General features: G+C 44.6%; 1 protein-coding gene across 4 annotated transcripts in view; it reads left to right on the forward strand.

Annotated features, from left to right (window-relative positions):
* The window catches only part of ELAPOR2 (endosome-lysosome associated apoptosis and autophagy regulator family member 2), a 102,384-nt gene that overhangs the window by 59,963 nt on the left and 24,888 nt on the right, over window positions 1–17,533 (forward strand). Inside the window, exons 1-7 of one of the 4 annotated variants that reach the window (XM_040548044.1) lie at window positions 1,085–1,103; window positions 5,683–5,878; window positions 6,893–7,040; window positions 10,171–10,257; window positions 12,586–12,691; window positions 13,319–13,471; window positions 14,773–14,861. In XM_040548044.1, the coding sequence (XP_040403978.1) occupies window positions 5,715–5,878; window positions 6,893–7,040; window positions 10,171–10,257; window positions 12,586–12,691; window positions 13,319–13,471; window positions 14,773–14,861 (747 nt within the window). In that variant the 5' untranslated portion in view covers window positions 1,085–1,103; window positions 5,683–5,714. Of the gene's footprint in view, window positions 1–1,084; window positions 1,104–5,392; window positions 5,579–5,682; window positions 5,879–6,892; window positions 7,041–8,782; window positions 9,973–10,170; window positions 10,258–12,585; window positions 12,692–13,318; window positions 13,472–14,772; window positions 14,862–17,533 lie in introns of those variants that run through there. The other 3 variants (XM_040548052.1, XM_040548038.1, XM_040548063.1) reach the window with 3 other exon arrangements.

A 17,533-nucleotide genomic window follows, 5' to 3' on the forward strand; every position in this document is an offset into this window, starting at 1 on the left:
AACTGCATGATGCTGCCAACCTCATATCGCCTTTCTGAGCTACGGTTTTTGCCCATGGGAGAGTGAGATATAAATCAGCTCAGAGCCTGCCTGCAGGAGATGACAACGTTGCAGGGACTCTGAATGCACAACAAAGGAATGGAGAGAGAGAGTTGGAAAGCCAATGTTTGAGGCTATCTTTCCTGTATACTTTCACTGGTTTAAGTAGAATCACTTAATTTTTACCCCTTCTAATTTTATAATCTGGCAAAATCCAATCCTGTGTCTTTTTTTTTTTTTTGTTTATTTATTTATTTATTTTTTTTTTGAGAGCCAGGGGGCAAGGAAAGATGCACACGAACAGAATGAACATTCAAAATGGACAGAAGAGCAGAAATAATTTTAGGTATCACTAATGAGAAATGTCTGGAGGTAAATGCCTACTGAGAAGACCAATAGAGGGAGAATTAGTGGGCACAAGTGGTGTGGGATGTGAAACCAGCTGAGGGAAGGTGTAAGACAGGGGCCAAGTCAGCATAAGGGAGGAAAGCAATTGAATAGGTTGTTGGTTTGGTGTTGGAGGATGCCGGGCATCGAGGCAGCTTTGATTTATCTTCTGGTGAAATCCCAAATATCCCCTTCATAGGACAGCAATATCTGAGAGATATTTGATGTGAGCAAACACTACAGAAGCTGGTTTCAGACCTCAGAAGGAGATGAGCAGTAATATATGCGTGAGGATCTACCCTTGTTAGTCCAGTCCTGCTCAGTGATGAGCCTCTCCTAACCAGCATTAGGAGGTTAGGCAAGGTGAGAGTGTTAAAATCAGTCACTAGAACAGAAATGTGCCAAGCAACTTTGGCGCTAGCCCATTGAAATCACCAGGGGGGCCAGAGCTGTGCTAAAAGGCAGCACGTGACCCTTGCAGTCAAAGATCAAGTGAGGCAAGCCCACTTATGGTTTGTTTTGCCCTCTGGGGAGCTGTTTCCACGTCTGCAAAGTGATTGTAATGTGCTATCGGATCTGAAGAGCAATGTGTTACAGGCACTCTTGGAAGCGGCTATGCAGTGGGCAGGGCTCCTGTTTCAGGACGCCCCGTGTTGATGGTGTACCCCAGGAGGGAGGTAAGACACCATCACTCTCGACTCACAGAGTTTAAGAGGAGGGAGATTAATTATTTTTGCTAGTTTGACCTCCCAGGTCATTAAAATGCATTCAGTTAGGCCGATGGTGAGGCTGATAATTTGTATTTGGCATGAGCTTTTCTTCCATATGGTGTCCGGTTATGGTATAAAGCACTTGAGAGACAGAGGGTCCATCACATGCCACCACAGATTGTTCCAGTGATCAGTCATCCTTGCTATTAAACGTGTGCATGTTATTTCCAATTTGGATGTGTCTGGCTTCAGCTTCCAGGAGGTAGCTATTCTTATGCAGTCCCCTGCTTGATTAAAGAGTCAGTGGGATCCCATATTTTCTCCCCGTGGAGTTACTTATATATTTATTGTTGACTCTCAGTCTTCCCTGATAAACTAAACAGCCTAAGCATTTTAAATCTCTCACTGCAAGGCACATTATCCCTAGTCTTGAAAGTATTCAAAGTCCTACTTTTATTATTTATTATTTTTTTTTGCAATGACCTCTTAAAAATGCAGAAGCAGAACCATATTTAATATCAGAGCAGCCCTATTGCCCATAATACACACATTTCATCCTACACATCTCTACCTCCACCTCTGAATATATCCATAGATCTCATTAGCTCCTTTTTGCACATCATGACAGTGAAAGCTCTTGACGAATAGCAGATCCACTCCAACCTTCAGGTTTCTGCTCTTTGGGACGTGTTTGTGCCTTCTGCAGGCAGGGCTGGAGCTCCTTGCCCTCAGTGGCCTACCTTCACCATTGACTTCATTAAAACACACTGACTTTGTTCAGGACTGCCAACAGATCTGAATCACTTGCGCTGCCTTTAGGTTTACCACTCAGTCTCTCACCCCATTCTAATACTGTTCTTTTCCTGTTTGCCTGCAGATTATTGATAAAAATGTGACTTAGTGCCATGGGAGGCAGAACTGCCCCCATCCTCCCTGCTTGGCGGTGATCTCCCACCCACTGACAGCTCCATTTGAGATCTGTTTCTCAGGCAGTTCTTAATCCAATTAAGATGTGCTTTACTGGTATTGTGTGGTGCTGCCTTCTTTTGTCAAAATGACACGCCAAACGTAGTTAATTGTCTTGGAAAGCTGAAGTCTATTACATCCGCTCAGTCACCTTTATCAGGTGGCTTGTAATCCTTTTAAAGAATGAAATGAGGTCTGTTTGACAAGACTCATACAATGCTTTTGGTGGGTATTAGCCCTGTAGCTCTCGTTAATTTTTTATGAAGTGAATCTGTGTCAGCTTTGTTGCATGCACGTATGAGTGTGTGTTGCTGCACGTGGCAGTGTCTGTACATTGCAGCATCTTTTGTCACCGAGACTAGTTCCCTGTACAAACCACAACAAAACCTTTTAAGGTGTTTCCCATTTTTTTTTTTCACAGAGAGACAGAAGATCAAATTTGGTCTTCACAACGTGTGTAAGCTGGTGTGTAGCACCCAAGCTGATGCTTGGAAGGTGTAATAGGATGGTTTGCAGTCGGAGAGGGAGAACAAAAATATGCTTTAGAACAGTGATGTCTGAACCTGATCAATAGTTCTGGAAAAGGGTTTCAGAACTGCCTACGTGATTCAGCAGCCCTAGTTACGTTTTCAAAACAGCATACACACATGGGGAACTATTCAATAAGGATGTTTTCTGCAAAAATGAATTATTGAATGCTTAATCAAATGATTTTCTGGGGTCAGGGGCAGGTGGTGTTTGCAATGTCTACTTCTAAGCAGGGGGATTAATTTTCCCTTGGGAGCATGAAGCGAGAGGGGTGACAAGTGAGAGCAGACACCCAAAATATATGATGTAGACTCCTGTAACTTCAACTCACAACTTAATTTCCTATTTGATGGTGCTGTCCTTCCCGTTGACAGCAGCTTGCCCGTGTCACCCCCACAAACACAGCAGTGCTGTGATATTGCCAACCATTTCTGCGGACAAGGGGTTGCTGGGTCTGTAATGAGACAGAGCAGCCACGAGCAAGGCACAGCGCCAGTGCCCTGGGATGGATCATCTGTCTGAGCCCTGTCCCCTGGCAAGTGTCTCCTGGCACATCTGCTCTACGGGGTCCCTCTGGGCATGGCCACAGCCTGCCCATCTCCAGCTGGGACAAACACCTGGATTGATGTTGCTTGCATTGGTGAAATTTTGGCCTGGCTTTTGGGCTCCCCTGTTGCTGGAAGAGCAAGCTGTGCAACATCAGGAGAGGAAACCATCCCAGCACTCGTGGTCATTCCTCCCTGTCCCCCTCCAGCCACTCCCCACCACCTGGAAGGAGCCCAAACGAGGCATCTGTTCCAATGTCGAAAGTGGCTCGTGTTGCCATTAGCCACATTCAGCCCCAAATTGAACCTGTCAAGCAGCTGGCATGCTCAGAGCTAGTTTGCTTGCAGATGTATGTGTTTTGATGGGAAGTGCTGCTCCCTTTGAAACAGGATTCTTAGAAAAGAGAAAAAAGGTAATTTCCCACCTAAAAAGGCTCATCCCTCACATGGAAGGTGAGTGATGGATGGCAGTGCCCTCTGTGGCAGCTTGTTTGATCTCTTGTACCCTTTTTTTCTCTCTCTAAAATGATCAGGCTGCAAGGAGTTAAAAGATATTAGTCCAGTTAAAGCAATAATCTCTGCTCAACCTCGCTCAGTTTGAAGAGGAGGCTCTGCTGCCTGCTGCGCCTTCATTATGGCAGCAAAATTCTCTCGGTTACTGACTCCTTATTCGAAATTCACAAATCTGGAATGTGTGGTTAAGCAGCACTCTCCGTTTCTTGCTATTTAACTTTCTTAAAAAAAAAAACAACGTCGGAGCTGTTAAAGGATTTGAATGTCAGGATGGAGCTCACTTTTTTATTTCCCTTCCTGATGGTTTCTCTCCGCAACCTTCAAGAAAAAAACAAGGCAGGATTTATCAGCATTGCCAAAACAGTAAGTTTACACATTTAAGGTGAAAAGCTGAACTGTCTGTGGTCTCGATTCAGGCAGGCACATGGGGAAGTGCTCACAGCCTGTTTCTGGGTGGCTGAAGAAAGCTGTGCTCCCACTGCAGCAGGATTTCCTTGTGTACATCCCCCCAGCACCCATCCTGTCCACTTTCAGTCTTGGTGCGTCACCAGTGAGCGATGGGGTTAGAAGAACAGGTTTGTTGACTTGACTTCCACTGGTTCACATTGAGAGTATGTCGATATGACCAAGAGGGGATAATGACCCTTTGGCAGAGCCTTCCATCAAAAGGGACCTTTTATCTGCATTCCGGTGCTGCCTGTCAAGGGCAATTACACAAAGAAATGCTGTGGGAGCGGGCTCACAAATGGGAGCCTGAGCTGCAGGTTGGGTTCGGACGGAAATTGCTGTTACGCAGCCACATCTTTCTCAAAATTCTTACTGTCAAACAAGTTTTTCTGCAGTTAGATAAACATCAGCACATCTATAAAACCACATATGGTGGGACTTGAGCTGGTGTCAACTGTTTTGGGCTGGTTTCACTGCTTTGGCTAGCAGTCTGATCTCGTCCCACAGCTTCTCAGACTGTGAGTTTCTGCCTCTCAAAGTGAGTTTATGGAATATCTGTCACTGCACAGTGTGGCACGTGTGAAACTTTCAGTAAAAATTCCCAGCATTTCTTGGGATGTGAGTTGTGTGCTTCGCTCTGTGTTCTACTTGGGTTGAGTGGCATAGTTAAGTTTATAAACCCTCCAACCACCCAAGAGATATTGGAAAGTGCTTCGGAAAGTGCTCATTTGGTTTCCATCCAGGGCATTGAGTCTCGGAGAGGGTGAGATGCAGCACAGGGCTGTGGGAAAGCAGGATTATCACTTCGTGTACATATCTTCTAAATTATACTTCTCCTAGTTACATACATTTAACTCCTCTTTTCTATGCTGGAAGCCAGTGTTTATTTTCTCAGCATGCTGACAGCACCCCAGTCAACCTCATTTGCTAGACACAGGCTCATTGGTGGTCTTTCTCAAGACCACCTGGTCTATCAGAAGAGATGTGCAATGGTTTTTAGGCAGTCCATTAGAAGAGAAATGTGGAGAGAGCTTTGGATTAGGTCTGCAGCTTTCACCCAAGGTTTGTATGGTTACATTACAGTCGGTGTAGCACTGTGTACTCTTCATAGTACAGGTGGGTAATGTGAGTCTGCTCTCTCAGGTGCCGGTAATTTTAATTGAGTTCAAGGTGTAACAGGTGAGTGAGAGTGAGGGGAACTGTATTACAAGCCCTCATTTTCACAAATTGCTTCTGAGCACAGTTTGTGGGTAGAGGTTTCGTTTCTAAATCTTGTTTTGACAATGCAGACAAGCTGTGAATCAGGAGCCCTCATCTGAGATTTGGCTTCAGTGCCACCACGTCAGTGAGAAAACAGGCACTGGGGAACATCTGAATTTCACAAGCCATGCTGGGAGTTCAGCTGTTGTGTTCCTGGGGTTTGGACATTCCCGTTTGGTTCCTGTTAGTGTCAGTTCACTCTTAATTAATTAAATGGCAAAAAATTAATGGAAATTCATTGGGATTAATTTCTTCCATTAATACATTGGAAATGTCTGTCTCCCCAGCTTTCTCCTGTGCCTCTGGCGAGTACCTGGAGATGAAGAACCAGGTGTGCAGCAAATGTGCCGAGGGGACCTACTCGCTGGGCAGCGGGATCAAGTTTGATGAGTGGGACGAGCTGCCAGCAGGATTCTCCAACGTGGCGACTTTCATGGACACGGCAGTTGGCTCAGCTGAGAATAAAGCTGACAGCTGCAACAAGTAAGAAGTGCTGTGTGCATCTGGGTTACCTTGCTTTGGGTGAACTTTGAGGCAGCTTAAAAAGAGCTCCTGCACCCGTGTGCTACAGGTCTTTGCTCAGCAGTGTGTGTGTGGTTGGAGGTGGGTTGTTGGCATGGACAGGGCTCCTGCAGCCGAGCCAGCGAAGGGTTCTGCCTTGCATGATTTTGGGGAGTGATTTAAATTATATTTATGCTATAGAACATCCTTGATCCACAAGTGAAGTGGTGTGGACTCTTTGGAACAGAGTCCTCAAAATTTGGGGTTTGGCAAAGGCAATGGCATTAGGCAAAGCTCAGTTCCATAAACACAGAGGGAAATATTTCTCTATCAGAAGTGAAAATCTGTGTAAAACCACACAATGCAGCAGGAAGGATAGGTACAGAGAGTGCTGCAGACACTGTAAAGCCCCACTGTGGTTACCTTGTACCTCTCAGCTGCACAAAGCCAGCTTAATGATTTACCTAAGCTCTCCAGAGGGCAAACAGCCCTAGTAATGGCAAGCAAGAGTTGCTGGGAAGCAACATTTTTAGCCATTTCTTTGCTGTCATCATGGTCTCCATGGACTCATCAGCAGCTAGTGAGTCTAAGACCAGCTCGGATCTGTGCTTATTTGTAGCTGGAAAGCTCTCGGGTCATGGTATAGTAAATGTGGCTAAAAGTTACTTTCACAGCCTATTTAGAGACTGATGGTGGTTGCAGGAGGCTGTTTCTGGATATGACTGAAAATATGTTGGACCTATTGATTACAAACCTTTACTGAGTAGGCTGGGGCTCTAAATTTCTAGTACCATATCTCTTCCCATGAACAGATTTAATGATAAATATTATTTTAAAGTGAAAAATAAATGGGAACCCAAGAACAAATCCGCTGCATTTAGCTACTGTGGGATTCTGGGTTCTTTATTAAATAATACGTTTTTGTATTGTGCTGTAAGAAATGTTTCCTTGGTGCCTGTGATCTGAGCTGAGGTTTGTTTTGTTTACGTTCATCAGCTCTTCATGGACGCCCCGAGGGAATTACATAGAGTCGAACAGGGATGATTGTACAGTTTCTCTCATCTACGCCGTGCACCTGAAGAAATCCGGTTCTGTCTTCTTTGAATACCAGTATATTGACAACAACATCTTCTTTGAATTTTTTGTAAGGCCTTTTATATGATGAATCCAACCATACAGTGTAAAATTTCAATCCAGAAAAGAACACCAAACTCAGCTCTTTCCTCCCTTTACATAGCTCTGGATGGGAGGAGCCTGGCTGGGCTTACACCACGCTGGATCCAAATTACTGAAATGATCTGATCAGATGGGACCCAAATGGGAAAGGCAGCCTGGTTCTGCCCTTGTGGATGGATTGGTTGGGGTCCAGAGAGCTGGGGGGTTCCCAGCACTGGGCTCTGCAGTGCAGTGTAGGTGCCCCAAGCTGCTGAGATGCTTTGGAAGTTCCCACCAAGAGCTGCATTGCTTTTCCTGGCAGTGTTGGACCTGCTGTTTGGGACAGAGAGTGACTTAATGGGAGGGCAGATCAGGACAGGAGAGGACTGGAAATCTTCAGTCTCTGTTACCGCTTCTCTCCCTGTCTGGCGAGCTCTGTTTTTTGTCTGAAAAGCACTGCTCAGGCTATTACACAGGAGTGTGAGGTCTTAGCTGGTGTTGGTAAAAGCTTCTTGAAGCTCTGACAAAAGTGCAAAGTGTCCTTATCCTTAGTAAGGATGAGAAAAGAAAATAAAAACAATGTGTTGGAAGCACCCCGCTAATGCTACATCATTGCAATCTATCGCACTTAGATAACAGACAGTGCGGGTAATATTATATAGCCATTTCAGTTTTGTATTAGACTATTCCACCTTCTTCAGAGGGCGAAAGCAGCAAATATGCTTTCTGCTGTCAGATGAATGTAACAGGATTATGAATCCTAGCTCCAGTTGCTTTACTGGATGACTGATCTGCTCCCGCAAAGGAGCGAATATATTTTTTTCTCTGAGTGCTAGATTTGAAAATGGCTCTTTGATTATCATTTTTATCCGTGTCCCAGTGATTCACCTCCTTAAATTTGTCATTCCCTTCTCAAGAATCAGTGAGTGGTGCAGCCCTGTATAACCTTTATAGAAATGCCCAAATAAATAACTCTCAGTAGTTCTCAGTATTACATATTTAACACTCCTCTAAAAGCCCTACTTATTTATTTATTTATTTGTTTTTTTCCTTAGCATATCTTTGTACTTAAATATATCTAAGGATGATTTTGATCATCCTTTAGGGATGGAATGAATTGGAAGAAGGGATACCATGCAGAGAGACCGTGACAGACCTGAGAGGTGGGCCTGTGCGAACCTCATGGGGTTTAACAAGGCTGAGTGCAAGGTCCTGCACCTGGTCCCGGGCAATCCCAAACCCAAATCCAGGCTGGGTGATGAATGGATAGAGAGCAACTCTTAGGAGAAGTGGGTTAAGGAGAAGCTCAACTCGAGCCGGCAATGTGCGCTTGCAGCCCAGAAAGCCAACCGTGTGCTGGGCTGCACCAACACAGCGTGGGCAGCAGGGCAGGGAGGGGATTGTCCCCCTCTGCTCTGCTCTCGTCAGACCCCACCTGGAGCCTGCGTTCAGCTCTGGGGCCCAGCACAAGGACAGGGATGTATCAGAGCGAGTCCAGAGGAGGCCACGAGGATGATCAGAGGCTGGAGCCCCTCTGCTGTGGAGCCAGGCTGAGGGAGCTGGGGGTGTTCAGCTTGGAGAAGAGAAGGCTCTGGGGAGACCTCACAGCGGCCGGCCAGGGCTTGAAGGGGCTTCAGGAAAGCTGGGATGGACTCTGTGTCAGGGGGTGTGGTGGTAGGACAAGGGGGAATGGCTTTAAACTAAAAGACGGTAGATTTAGATTTGATTTTAGGAAGAGGTTCTTTACTCAGAGGGTGGTAAGGCCCTGGCACAGGTTGACTAGAGTAGCTGTTGTTGGGGAGAGTAGGGTTGGAACTAGATGACCTCTACGGTCCCTTCCAACCCAAACCTTTCTATGTTTCTATGAAACTTTGGACAGTGGCATTTCAGTGGCAGTGGATTGCAAATCGCCAGGAAACGGTGAAGTTTTCAGTTTTGCCAGGCACAGGTGCCTGCACTACTGGTCTGAGGCCAAGCAAGATGTTCTCAAATGGTGGAAGGAAGTGTGGATGCTTCTTGTTAGATACCCATTGATTGTGCCCTTCCTTACTGCCCTTCCCAAACTCTTTTTACACATTGAATCATTTTGCATCTTGTGAGAATAGACTATCTTATTACCATTTTCCAGATAGGAAGTCAGACACAAAGGTGTTGAGGCTGAGATTGTGGAACGTAATCAGGGATCTGCCTCCTATTTAGGTGCTTCTTCTCCCCTCTTCACCCCCGGGCTGTAGGTCTGGGTAGGAATTAAGTGTGCAGGTGCTCTGGAAGATGTGGGGTTACATGACTTATTTCAGATAGGATGTTGAGCAACTTTCAGGAAGAGACTTGACCCCAGGTGTTCTGAACTGCAGTGCAAAGCATTGAAATGGCCTTTCTCCCTGTTGGAATAAAGGCTGAGTAATTGAGCTCATACATCAAAGAGAATTGGTACTATATCTTCAGAGAAGACAGCTAGGAGAAGAAAAGAGTGGAAAGCTCTGAGGCCAAGTGTCAAACCCTGCTGTAAGGAGAAGCTGTAGAGCTGTACTGGGCCTGGCCAAGGGACAACTGGCCTTGTACCTCTGCCAGAACAGACCCCATGGCACATACTCTTTCTCTGGAAAACATCGCTCTCATCTCTGAGGTCAGGAGGCAGGGAGCCAAAGAGGTGGTATATATTGGCTGCACCTGAAAGCATGTTGGAGAAAGAAGTTTGTCTTCTAGCCTTGGGCTGTCCACTCCTATCTCCCCCCCGATCTGGGGGCTCAGGGCCTCCAGGTTTAAGAGAACTGGATCTTGTGGGCTTGGGAGAAGGAGGAAGCAGCCACGTCAAGACGCTCAGCATCCAAATCTAACCAGACAATGAGAAGACAAGGTTGAGGTCTGCTCCTCCTGCTCTTTTTTTCATCTGCATCAGGATTGCTGTCATCAGAGGCACTGTAAGCTGCTAGCAGGTTTTGAAAGTTTTTTCCTTTTTTTTTTTTCTTTCTTTTTTCCCCCCACAAATAAGGCAGCTGCCATCCTAAATATGTAGACAACAGGAACAAAGCTGAATCTTATCATTCCCTGCCAGCAGTCATTATGCTGACAGAGAGATGCATCTGATTATGATCACTATCTTGTGTTTTAACTAACAGATACAAAATGACCAGTGCAAAGAGATGGAGTCTACAGCAGACAAGTGGGTGAAGCTGACAGACAACGGGGAATGGGGCTCTCATTCTGTAAGTGTGTAAAGTTTTTTATTTCTTTTTTTTTCCTTCCATTTATAAATGCCTGTGACTTCCTCTGAACAAACAAGGATCATATCCTGTGAATGCATGTGAAGAAGCACAGCTTGCTGGCAATATGGGCAAAGCTACCAAGATCTCTAGGGGGCTGATCCCAAAGCAAATGATATAGATACAAAATTTTCTATTGATTTCCCTGAATTGAGTGCTTTACAAGGCTAAACAGATTCATGCAAATCCCTATGCCACAATCACTCGGCATGACTGTAACTGCAATCTTCTACAACAGTTGTTTGTGAGGCCATGAGATTATTCCCTGTCACTCAGCCAAGGCTGCGAGTGGTGGGCACGTGTGTGATGTGCAGGCAGGCGGGACTGGCGTTTTATTCCCAAGTGCACACACCCAGCTTGTGCTTTTGAACTTACCCTGTTAAAAAGCAAGCTAGCAGCACCAGGGTGGCTCCTGTGGCAAACATTAGTGTGTCCACGTTGGGAGCAGCAGCCCTTTCCCTGGCTGGTAGCCCAGCCAGCTGAGCTTGTTCGGTGCACAGACCACGTGTAGACTTATTACCTCATGCTGACGCCTGTTTTCCACTAGGCCATCATACCCTAATTCCCAGAGCCATGCCAGCAATGGCCCAGCATAGATGACATTATGCCAGAATAAGAAGGTTTTTATTGGCATAGAGAGCAGCCTGCTCTCTGTTTTCCATTGTCTGCTTATCTTCCTGGAGGACAAACTGTGTTCCCGAGCCAGCTCTGGTTGGCAGCGCCTGCTAGCTCAGGTGCAAACCCTGCACGAGTCACATTGGGAGGCAGGAGAGCTGTGTCAGAAGGGGTGACTAGCACGGACTGAGAGGCAGATCTGAGGCCAGACCATTGACTTGGGTGAACCAAAAGAAGTAGACTGTGTCTGCATGGGAGATGGTGCTATTTGAGCTCATTGTCTGGGATGTGCAAGTGCAAGTCCACTGATATGAAGTTTGTTTGCATGCCTGGCTGAAATATAAATGTGAACCAGGTGTGATGGCTGTTCTGTCTCTCCTCGAGGCTTTTATCTGTTCTGCAAATGTAGTCATGCCAGCTTCTCTGGCCCCAGCATTCCAGTTGCTGCAGCCTCTGCTTTCAGCATGCTAGTCCTGCTGCACCACAGCTAATGTTAGGTATCTCTACGCCATGGACAATGGTGAAGTTTGAATCAATGTGGTCCCACTTCTGCTGTTGCCTGCAGTAATCCAGCTCTCAGTGCTTCCCTGGATTGTAGTTGTCTGGGGAGTGGGGGACAGTATGTGCTGTGTCTCTACTTCGCTGAATTTTTGGACTCTAACCTAGATGAAAAAAACTGTAGCCCTGCCAGGGCTGCTCAGCACTGCCTTATATGCTGGACCCTTATACTGGTAGAGTTTATCCCTCTTCTTGTGTAAGGGTAGTTATACAAAGACAGACCACCTTCAGGCCAGCATTGCTGTGTTGGCAGAGAGCATCTTGTACTAGTAGATATGGTACAGCTTTATAGGCCAAGCAGGGTCTTGGTAAACCTGCTGCTCTTAGTGGGTAGAATGATGCTGTAGTAATATAGGCGAGTTGAAGTCAGCAGACACCATCACACTACTGAAAGTAGTCCTGCCTTCCTCCTCCTGCTTGTCCTGGCCACGGTGCCACCAACCCACCACCCGGGCTCATGCAGCTGCTTGCTGAACCACGCTGTGAAGACAAGTAGGTCAAAGCAGCTGGAAGCTGGGTGGTTTCCTGTGCTTCCTTTGTTGTTCAGGGTCAGGAACGAGCAGGAGGATGGGGCTGTGGCCTGGGACATCCATGGTTTGTGCTGGCGTAGTGTTCATGAAATTGTAGTGTTAGGCAAAGCTCGATTTTTAAAGCTTTGCCTATATACAAAACTCACTTGGGAGCCTGGATTTTCAAATCTTTGTCCCCTTTGAGTTTGTTTATAAAATTGTATCTCAAGGCTTTAAAAACAAACTATATTTGAATATTCAGCTAGAGGTAAACACTCCTGAGTGCCAGGGGTAGCTGGATAAAGGCAGGAACAGATTTTCCTAGTTCTGTTTACAAGTTCAAAAGCAGCTTTGGTGTTTTTCCCATTAAACTGGGGTGTCAAACACGTTTTTTATTACACCCACTTTGGCACTCTTCAGAGAAGTCTCTACAGCACCTGCCTGGGTGTCTCCCCATTACTTCTTGACTCACTAAGCAGCTCAGGAAAAGCCAGGATCATTGCTTGGGTGCAAAAAATCTAAGTCATGTAAGTAAGAAATAATTCCTTGGTGAGGGGATGCCTGCTAACTGTCATGCATATTGTTGCAGGTAACTTTGAAATCAGGTAGTAATATATTATACTGGAGAACAACAGGGATTCTCATGGGGTCCAAGGTGGTAAAACCAGTTCTGGTGAAAAACATCACAATTGAAGGTAAGAGATACTTGCCTTTTAGGTGTTATGTCACTCTTTTGTCATAGTGTTTGTAAAGTGCTCTTTCTACTGGTGTGCTATCAACACCGAAGTGGCTTTTTTAGTCCCCTTGTCTCTCCTGCCTTCTCTTTAAAGCACAAAAGGAGCATCAAAACTTCAGTCAGGGAAAAGGCTGAAAAAATAATTCAGCTGGTAAATAATGCCATCTACTGGAGAAGACTGGGTTAGCACGTAAAGAAAGGAAAGCAACAAGTTATCTGTAATGTGTTATATACAGAGACCGTGTTTATTGGTAAGCCTCTCAACAGTGAAAAATAGACATATTTATCATAACAATGGTAGCTGAATTACTACTTAATGAATTTATTTAATCTTGTATTTCTCTTTTGGTCCCTTCCTAAGTGTAATCAAGCTTGGATTGCTATATAATGTACTTTCACAGGTCAGACCTTCATTGAGCAAAGATTAATCAAGAATGAGTAAAACCAGAGTGTTTAAATTGGTGAAAGTCTGTGATTTTTAATCTGTGCTATCCAGCTGGATGGTTTTCCCAGACAAGGAGATTGGCAGTAGTAATGGAGCATACCTCTCTGTATTTCAGTGTTTTACCTGCAATTTACCTTACAGGAGTTGCATATACATCTGAATGCTTCCCATGCAAGCCTGGAACCTTCAGCGACAAACCAGGCTCATCCGGCTGCCAAGAGTGTCCAAGAAATACTTATTCTGAGAAAGGAGCTAAAGAGTGCATCAAATGTAAAGAAGAAATCTATTATGCAGGTACATAAATCAAATAGGATAAACAAACCCAGGAGAGTCTGAGTACATAAGGTCATAAGAAACACATGGTTCTGTGTGCAGAGGTGAGAATTATTTTATCCAAAAATGAAGTTTAGTCTCCAGTTGATATGAAAAGTGGAAATGAAGATGGGGTTTCCCAAAACCTGCAGACACATTATACATAATGGGCCACACACAATCTTGGCCAAGGACACATATGCTGACACAGAGGAACGGAGATCTTTTTTCGAAGTCTAAGAACACATCTTCTGAAGGAAAATAACAGTCGTGTTGTGCCCTCTTGTGGTAATTTGTGTTATTGGTTAGCAGTTCCTGTATTTGCTTCATCACTGCCTTCACGCTCGTGTTTCTAGGAATCTAATTCCTAAGTCTTCTCCTGTCCCATTCCTGCGTCTTCTGTGGTTGGAAGATGTGGTGCATCTCTAGTGCCTACAGTCCTTTGTATTCCCAGCTGTCGTTAGCTGGTGATCATGACACAACATGGGCAATATCCATTCTTAATGGTCAAAACGTCCTCAGTTTTCTTTCTTGCAACAGTTTAATATGAAAGTTCTTGAAGAATCAGTTACCAGCCATAGCACCTGCTCTCACAGTTCACAGAAAATGCTTGGGGAATCTGTGCCTGTGCTCATAATGGGAATAGGAATTTTGCAAAAGTATCTGGTGAAAGGAAAAATTGGGCCAGTTTTGTAAGGGATTTTCTAATGGGTCAGAGTGTTTTCATTCTCTATCAGTAAGGAAATATTTCCACGCTTGGACAACCTACAAAAATTACTGCTTGAAGATGAAGGGTTAGGGTGACTCTGGTTATAATGGTTCACTGAATGTCACAATGATAGTATAAGCCTCGTTTTTTATTTTATATTATTATATTATTATATTTTTATATATTATATATTACATATTTTATATATTATATTATATTGTATAATATATTATATATATTATAATATATTATATGTAACATAATATATTATATAATTATATATTATATACCATTATATATTATAATATATATTATATAAAATACATTATATTATTTATTATAATATATTATTTTATAATACTTGTATTATAATTATAATAAAAATGGTATTTTCCTTGTTTCCCCTGCAGTTGAGAAGAAGGTACATGTTGGCCCCATTTAAAAGTTTAATTTTTCATTCTGTTTTTGTGTTTTTCTGCTGACTCACTTTGCTCACCAGATTTCAAGCTTATTACAGTTGTTTCCAGTGATCATCAGATAGTTTAACATCCTGTTCCTCACACTTTCTTTTTAGATGAGGGATCCAGTGTGTGTATAGAGCGTCCTCCATGCACAAGCAAAGACTTTTTCCAGATCCACACCCCATGTGATAAAGAAGGAAAAGTAAGTAGAAAGTGTGAGATTATTTATAAGCTCTTTGAGCTTTCTGTGGTATCTTGATTTGAAAACAAGGTGTGCTTGGAATTTCTTTCCCAATTACTTTCCCACTTTGCTTCCAGAACTGAATCTCTCTGAGCTGTGGGCATGTCCTTTAGTTGCTTTCTCTCCAGCATTTATCCATCTATAAGCATCTGCTTGTCTTGGGTCTGCTTCAAAAAATGCTATGGTAAAATGCAAAGCTCCTTGCACTTGTGATTGGTCTTACTGGATCCCTGGTGTTGCCTCTGTGCTCATACAAAAAATCATCATTGGAGCACAGGCCGAAGTGCTGTCCCAGAATAGACCTTACTGTTCTGTTTTGAGAAATCTTTCCTGGCAAACGTTTGGCTTGTGCCAATGTGCCCTGTCCCAGCAATGCCCAGGCATAATTCATGTGCTGGCAAGGCACAGGAGCTCTGGATGTGACCACACCAATTTTGGGTGGAAGTGTTTGATATGTGCCATGCCGCTTGGTTTCAGTGTAAAAGAAGACTTTATGGTCTGTTTAAATAACAGTATAGACGTAGCCTGGGAGTGCCCATGTACTGCAGCAGAGCCTAATTGCAGATAATGTGCTTGTCTCATGCCCCCAAAAGCCTGACCTTTCAATGGGTTGTTTCACTCAGGGGTCTTAGGTCTACTGAGTCTCTCACAGGAGGATCTCCGGGTGGAGCAGCCTGGATTTGAAGCTCTCCTGCCCTTTGTTGCAGCAGTCACATGGTGGAATTTGGCAAAGAAACTCCCACTTACTGGGATGTGAAGCTCAGAGGTGGATGGGCATGTGGTCAGGCCTGTTTTGCCTCTTTTCTTCCCTTTCCTATCTCTCTCAAATCTGAATGGGACAGCAAGTAGACAAAATCTATAGCACCCATGAGTTGCTAGCCTAAAACTTGCTGGCAGGGTGGACTATTTTGAGATCTCTTGGTCATCTGGTTCCAAATGGCAACTGAGAGGTAGCGTGCTTTAATAAGGAGAGCATCAGTGAATTTAGTCCCAGAGCTAGCAGGCTCTACAACCTATTCTTGTCTCGCTGATTCTGTTAACTTCTTGCAATGACTTGAGGAATTAGCAGCAGTATTCACTCCTACACCCCCAGGTACCGAATCTTCTGGTTGGAATAAGAACATGTCATTGATGCACAGATACTGGCTGAATATTCAGGTCTGCTTGGTGCTTGGCATCTCTGGAAATCAGTTAAGGTTTGCGGTGCTCCCTGGCCTTTTCTCCAACTGATGCAGTCCAATCAGAGGACCTGACTCTGCAGCCAATCTGCAGGTGAACAGTGGCTGAAAAGCACCAGCCTAAAGGTGTATTGATCCATGACTTACTAAAATCAGACAGGTTTTTCACTGGACTTCAGATTGTTGTCTGCCTCCTGCTGTCCCCACTTCATGTGTAGAAGTGGCTTTGGGAGATTTAAGCACTTGACTCCTATTGATTTTCACTCATCTTCTGCTTTAAAAATCCCAGGCTGGCTGCTTCAGCCCCGGTCTTAGAAACCCTCACTTGTGTAGCTGTGGGCACTCTCTGACCTCTTTCTCTCTGCTCAGCCACAGTAGGATTACTTGATGAGTGTGTATGGTGTGTCTGGGCTCTGGGCAACCACACAGGTACTTTGCTAGCTTCTGATCCTTTTTATTTTAAATGCTGTGTACCCTTGATGCTGCTAAAGTAGACAGTAATACTCCAGAAAATCCTGTAAGTGTTTGGGAACAGCAAGGGTAGGCTGATCAACAAGGGTCGAGGAGATGGGAGCTGAGGAGTACAGCAAAGTGTGCAGAGAGAGATGTCACTCTGACAGAAGGAGCAGTCCCATTGTACCTGAGCAAAGTGATCAATGTAGATCCAGCACCAGCAGCCAGATTCAGTCAATGCTGACAAATAAATCCATAGTGATGAGGCAGGACAAACGTCAAGCTGGAACATCAAATCCACAAGGCATGGTCAGGATCTGGATCAGCAGGGTATATGGCCTGGCACAGGCATGGTTGCAACACAGCTCAGGCAGAGACCACTGGTAATATCCTCAGCTTAAATGCAGCTCTCAGGAGTCTGAGTTTTCTTCCAGCTTTTATTTTTATTTATTTATTTATTTTTTTTTGAACAGCTTTAAAGCTGGTCAATAATTCTTGAACAGGTCTGTGTTATCAGAGGGCTAGCCTTGAGCACAAGCTGCTCAACAGCCAGGGTGGCAAGGCCATATGCTCAGGGCCCTGACAGCAAGGATCGATCAAATTCATGAAGTAAAATCTCCCCCACCAAGCTCTGTACTGATGCCTCTGGTCTCAAGGGCTCCCAGTTGCACTTCTGGGACCAAAGGGTGGAAGAATCCAGAGCAGGAGCTCTGGCCAGGTTAAAGTTTTACCAATTGGATTTCTCTGAAGCTCAGCTAATTTTCATTTTGAGATATTAAACCCCTTGAGGGATAGGCCTAAAGTCAGACGAAAATTTGAAACTCGACTCTGTGGGTGATCCATCGCATCCTCTTCCTAAAGTCAGAAAACTCGTGTTACCTCCAAGAGAGGTGATGGTGGAGAGGCAATACCTAACGTTAAGGACTGACTCACGTTTGTGTTCATAAATGTAATGTGGGGGGACTGGAGAAGAGTTGGGACTGTTCCTGTGTGTTCTTGGCA

Source organism: Cygnus olor, chromosome 1 (assembly GCF_009769625.2).
Source record: "Cygnus olor isolate bCygOlo1 chromosome 1, bCygOlo1.pri.v2, whole genome shotgun sequence".
NCBI classification, from domain to species: Eukaryota; Metazoa; Chordata; class Aves; order Anseriformes; family Anatidae; genus Cygnus; species Cygnus olor.